The sequence below is a fragment of the Pseudophryne corroboree genome, assembly GCF_028390025.1.
Source record: "Pseudophryne corroboree isolate aPseCor3 chromosome 3 unlocalized genomic scaffold, aPseCor3.hap2 SUPER_3_unloc_101, whole genome shotgun sequence".
In the NCBI taxonomy this organism is placed as follows: Eukaryota; Metazoa; Chordata; class Amphibia; order Anura; family Myobatrachidae; genus Pseudophryne; species Pseudophryne corroboree.
In genome coordinates, this window is record NW_026967496.1 from 129623 (window position 1) to 134546 (window position 4924).

At 50.4% G+C, this 4924-nt stretch overlaps 1 protein-coding gene across 1 annotated transcript; it reads left to right on the forward strand.

Moving 5' to 3' along the window:
* The first annotated feature begins 1278 nt into the window (after positions 1–1278).
* On the forward strand, positions 1279–4551 carry LOC134983247 (uncharacterized). Its single transcript, XM_063948977.1, has 5 exons — positions 1279–1441; positions 2889–3067; positions 3238–3756; positions 3832–4338; positions 4429–4551. Exons 2-4 carry the CDS (start codon positions 2891–2893, stop codon positions 4147–4149), a joined length of 1014 nt encoding a protein of 337 aa, XP_063805047.1. The 5' UTR covers positions 1279–1441; positions 2889–2890; the 3' UTR covers positions 4150–4338; positions 4429–4551.
* The last annotated feature ends 373 nt before the right edge of the window (positions 4552–4924 follow it).

The following is a 4924-nucleotide window of genomic DNA, read 5'->3' on the forward strand; positions in this document are numbered from 1 at the left end:
TACGATCGCCGGAGCGAAGAAAAAGCCGTGAGTAAAAATACTTTCTTCTTAGCAAAATAACTTGGCGCAGTCGCAGTCAGGGCCGGTTCCGGGGCGCCTGGCGCCCCGGGCGGCATCAGGGGGCGCGGCTTCGTACAGGAGGCGTGGTCATTTACGCCCCCTGCACAGACTGGAATGATGCGCGGTGCGCGATGACGTCATCGCGCACCGCACATCAAAGTTCCTCTCCACGAAGGGAAACTTCGTAGCGTCTAGTTCCCTTCGTGGAGAGGACCTTGGCTGTGCGGTGCGCGATGACGTCATCGCGCACCGCACAGTAAAGGACCTCTCTATGAAGGGAAACTAGACGCGTACGCGTCTAGTTTCCCTTCCCAGCGGACAGCGGCAGCAGGGGGACAGCGGGGGCCGGGGGGCACACCCTGCAGCAGCGGATCTTGCCCTGGTGCGGCGCCCTCCGGAAGGCGGCGCCCCGGGCAAAAGTCCTGCTTGCCCGTGGCAAGATCCGCTACTGGTCGCAGTGCGAACATTGCGCATGCGTACTAAGCGGATTTTCATTGCGATGCGATGAAAAAGAACGAGCGAACGACTCGGAATGAGGGCCCATGTGTATCATATACTCCATAGATATCTCAAAGGATATATATGTATGTATAGACTAAGTTTTTTAACAGAAGGATAAGAAAACAGCCAGGGAAAAAAAGAGGGGAGGAAAGAAGAAAAAAAAGGAAGCTATAGGATAAAATAGAATAACATACAGATATTGATTCATATATTATTCAGCTCAATGTTTTCGTTGAGACCTAGAGGGAACAAAGTATCTAGTATACAAATCCAGTATGCTTCCCTCTTACAGAGGAGGTTATATCTATCCCCACCTGGGAATGTCTGTTTTATATGTTCAACTCCCTGTATGGACAGAACCCCACAATCATCTCCATGGAGTGAGCAAACATGTCTAGGTACACAGTGTTTAGTTGACTTTTTAAGAATGAATCTTCTATGTTCTAAAAACCTAGAGAGCGTATTGTTCTACCGACATAGGGGTATATGCAATAGCGGGCGAATCGCGTCATTAGATCCGCCCCTGTATAATTCGCCCGCTATCGCCAGCCGCAGCCCTGTCGCCGGGACCCTGAATTCACAATATTCAATGTATAACTGATTTGCCCCTCCCGCAGGCGGATTACGGCCAATCGGCGAGTAGTGGGCGTACTGAATTCGCCTTCCCGCCGAAAGCAGCCCTTTATTAGGGCTTGTTTGCTGCATGCTCTGCAGCCATTTTGTGAACCTGCAGAGAGGTGTGAGGAGGTGCAGAGCTAGCAATTTGGTTGTTTGCTGTGGATATCGTTTGGACACCCCAGCAGGCTTTATTCCAGGACAGTCAGGAGGATTCCTGTTACCCGGAGGAGAGCCATTTTAGGAGCTTTTACTACATTTGTAGGTAAGTACCACATGTGTGTCTGGTGTTGCATGTATGTGTTTGTGTAGTGGGGGTTGCCATGAGGTGTACATGGGGTGTTTGTGTATGTGTGCATGTGTGCAGGTATGTGTATAGCCCCTTGCTTGTGTTGCTGCATTTTTTGGGGGAGACTTGTGTTTTGGGGTAGTTTTTCACGTTTTTTTTTTATTCTTTAAATGACTTTTTTGGGTCTTCTATTTGCATTGGTGTACCTCCTGAGTGTGTTGGGATGCTTTCTGGCCATTTTGGGGTGATTTGGAGCAAGTTTAGTCGACAGCCAGGTCGACATGTGCTGTCGGCAGTTTGTCAAACATGTGTTTTCCCGCCTAATTTTGCAGTGGTGTGCCTCCTGAGTGTGTTGGGATGCTTTCTGGCCATTTTGGGGTGATTTGGAGCAAGTTTAGTCGACAGCCAGGTCGACATGTGCTGCTGACTGTCTTGCAAACATGTGTTTTCCCGCCTAATTTTGCAGTGGTGTGCCTCCTGAGTGTGTTGGGATGCTTTCTGGCCATTTTGGGGTGATTTGGAGCAAGTTTAGTCGACAGCCAGGTCGACATGTGCTGCTGACTGTCTTGCAAACATGTGTTTTCCCGCCTAATTTTGCAGTGGTGTGCCTCCTGAGTGTGTTGGGATGCTTTCTGGCCATTTTGGGGTGATTTGGAGCAAGTTTAGTCGACAGCCAGGTCGACATGTGCTGCTGACTGTCTTGCAAACATGTGTTTTCCCGCCTAATTTTGCAGTGGTGTGCCTCCTGAGTGTGTTGGGATGCTTTCTGGCCATTTTGGGGTGATTTGGAGCAAGTTTAGTCGACAGCCAGGTCGACATGTGCTGTCGGCAGTTTGTCAAACATGTGTTTTCCCGCCTAATTTTGCAGTGGTGTGCCTCCTGAGTGTGTTGGGATGCTTTCTGGCCATTTTGGGGTGATTTGGAGCAAGTTTAGTCGACAGCCAGGTCGACATGTGCTGCTGACTGTCTTACAAACATGTGTTTTCCCGCCTAATTTTGCAGTGGTGTGCCTCCTGAGTGTGTTGGGATGCTTTCTGGCCATTTTGGGGTGATTTGGAGCAAGTTTAGTCGACAGCCAGGTCGACATGTGCTGTCGGCAGTTTGTCAAACATGTGTTTTCCCGCCTAATTTTGCAGTGGTGTGCCTCCTGAGTGTGTTGGGATGCTTTCTGGCCATTTTGGGGTGATTTGGAGCAAGTTTAGTCGACAGCCAGGTCGACATGTGCTGCTGACTGTCTTGCAAACATGTGTTTTCCCGCCTAATTTTGCAGTGGTGTGCCTCCTGAGTGTGTTGGGATGCTTTCTGGCCATTTTGGGGTGATTTGGAGCAAGTTTGGTCGACAGCCAGGTCGACATTTTGTGAGGGGCAGCCATTTTGTGAGGGGCAGCCATTTATACATGTATGTATTTTTATTTTATAACAGAGATGTCAAAGGACAAGCAGACCCGATCCGCCCCTTCCCCCACCCCCTCGGATCTATCCCTGCATAGCAATGAGGAGTGGGAGCCAACCCAGGAGGCGGATACGACCGACCAGGCATCTAGTGACCAGCCGCGGTCGTCAAGGGCCCATGAGAAGTCCAAGAAAAAGCCTAGTAGAAAGGTACTTAACCACACCTGCAGACACAAATAGCATCAAACTTTACCCACTGTAGTTTGCGCAATGCCATGCACACCTACTGGAATATGTGCGCAATGCCAGGGATACTGACACTCACAGGTACATACCGATCCTATTAAAAAAAAAAATATTATTTTTTTTAATCCCTAAAGGCAAGAAGCCAGCCAGAGGAGCAGTCGGAGGAGGAAGCCTCTGGTGAAGATGCAGGACAGAAAAAGCCGCGTGGACCCAGATACACTGAGGCGGAAAACTGTACCCTAGTGGATTGCGTCGACAGGTCCTACGACGTTTTGTATGGACTAAGGGCACAGACCACAGCAGCTAAGGTAAAGCGGAACATCTGGGAATCCATCGCCAGTCAAGTCACTGCAATATCTGGAAACCGCCGGAGCACCAGAAATTGCTTGAAGCGGTACAGTGATTGCCGCAGACAGACCAAGAAGAAGATGGGGATTCAGCGCCGACATGAGACAGCTACGGGAGGTGGCCCGGCTCTCAATCTGAAGTGGCTACCCTGGGAGAACGTTATTAGAAGGCGCATGAACCCTGCCATGGTCGAAGGAGTTCGCGGAGGTGTGGACTCCAGCCGTCCTGCCGGCTTTCCCCAGGAGGAAGAACCGCCCAGAAGACGGAGGAAGGCGGGAGACCAGCCGTCCAAAGGAGGTCTGATGGTAAGAATACATTCACATGAGCTGTACTTCCCTTTAAAATTTTTGTATGTGCTAATGTGCTTTTTTTTTTTTCAGACAGACCTGCCCAGAGGACATCACCTGCGCACAGGACATCGCCAGCGCACGGACCGTCACCTGTGCAGCAGGCATCGGCAGCAGCGCGCGGACCATCAACTGCGCCGCAAGCATCGCGATCACACAGATCGTCACCTGTGCGCCACAGTTCGTCATCGCGCAGTTGGTCACCTGTGCACCAGACGACGTCAGCGCACAGACTATCACCTGTGCGCCAGACACCGTCGGCGACCACACCACAAGATGGGCGCCAAACTACAGCTCCTGCGCGCAGGCCATCACCAGACCGTCGTCTCTCCAGGAGCTCTGGGACTGTGACTGAAGAGCCTCAAGACACAACCCTTGTGGACCCATCACCCGATCTGTTTGAGTCTACAGGGTTAACAGACAAAACTTTTCTTGGGTTTGAGGACAGCCGTGCAGACGTATCCAGCCAGACCCTTGAAAAGTCTTCCGAAACGAGGACCAGTGGAGCTCCTGGAGCAGCGGCATCACAGGATGGAGAAGGTTTGTATTTTTTTTTGTGGGGGGGGGGGGGGGGGGTCAGCAGTTGTGTAAAGTTTATTAACTTTCCCAAAAAGATTATTTTGCAAACAGTGGTGCCACGAACCAGCAGCGGACTAGCTTCGGGGATTGGTTCCTACTTCAGGCCGGATCTCCTACAGGAGTCGTCAGAGGATGACGAGGTGGAAGTGCAGGAGGCTCCAGTTACTACATCCCTGCGTGAGTAAATTGAATAGTGAGCCTTCAAAAAAATGTATGATGAATGTGTATAATATTGTCTAATTTTCTTTTTAGCTGCCCAAATGCAAGTGGTGGCAGACATCCAGGAAGGGCAGAATCCCTCAACTGTTCAGAGGGTTCACACCCTGGCATCAGAGATTGGGACACGCCAGGATACATACACAAATGTCGTGGGAAGCAGACTGGACAACATTGAGAGGACAATGGAGAAAATGTCAAACAGTCTGCTTGAACTGCAGAAGACTTTTTCCGACAGCACGGCCACAATACTACAGATCATAATTCAAGATCATAGGGAGAATATGAACGTACTTAACATTCTGTCCGAATCCATGGTCAAGCTCGTGGA

Excerpts from the sequence above, each read along its gene's own strand:
- LOC134983247 (XM_063948977.1), top strand. The coding sequence starts at position 2,891 with ATGTCAAAGGACAAGCAGACCCGATCCGCCCCTTCCCCCACCCCCTCG. Across the intron at positions 3,068-3,237 it reads AGAAAAAGCCTAGTAGAAAG|GCAAGAAGCCAGCCAGAGGA; the intron begins GTACTTAACCAC and ends TAATCCCTAAAG. Across the intron at positions 3,757-3,831 it reads CGTCCAAAGGAGGTCTGATG|ACAGACCTGCCCAGAGGACA; the intron begins GTAAGAATACAT and ends TTTTTTTTTCAG.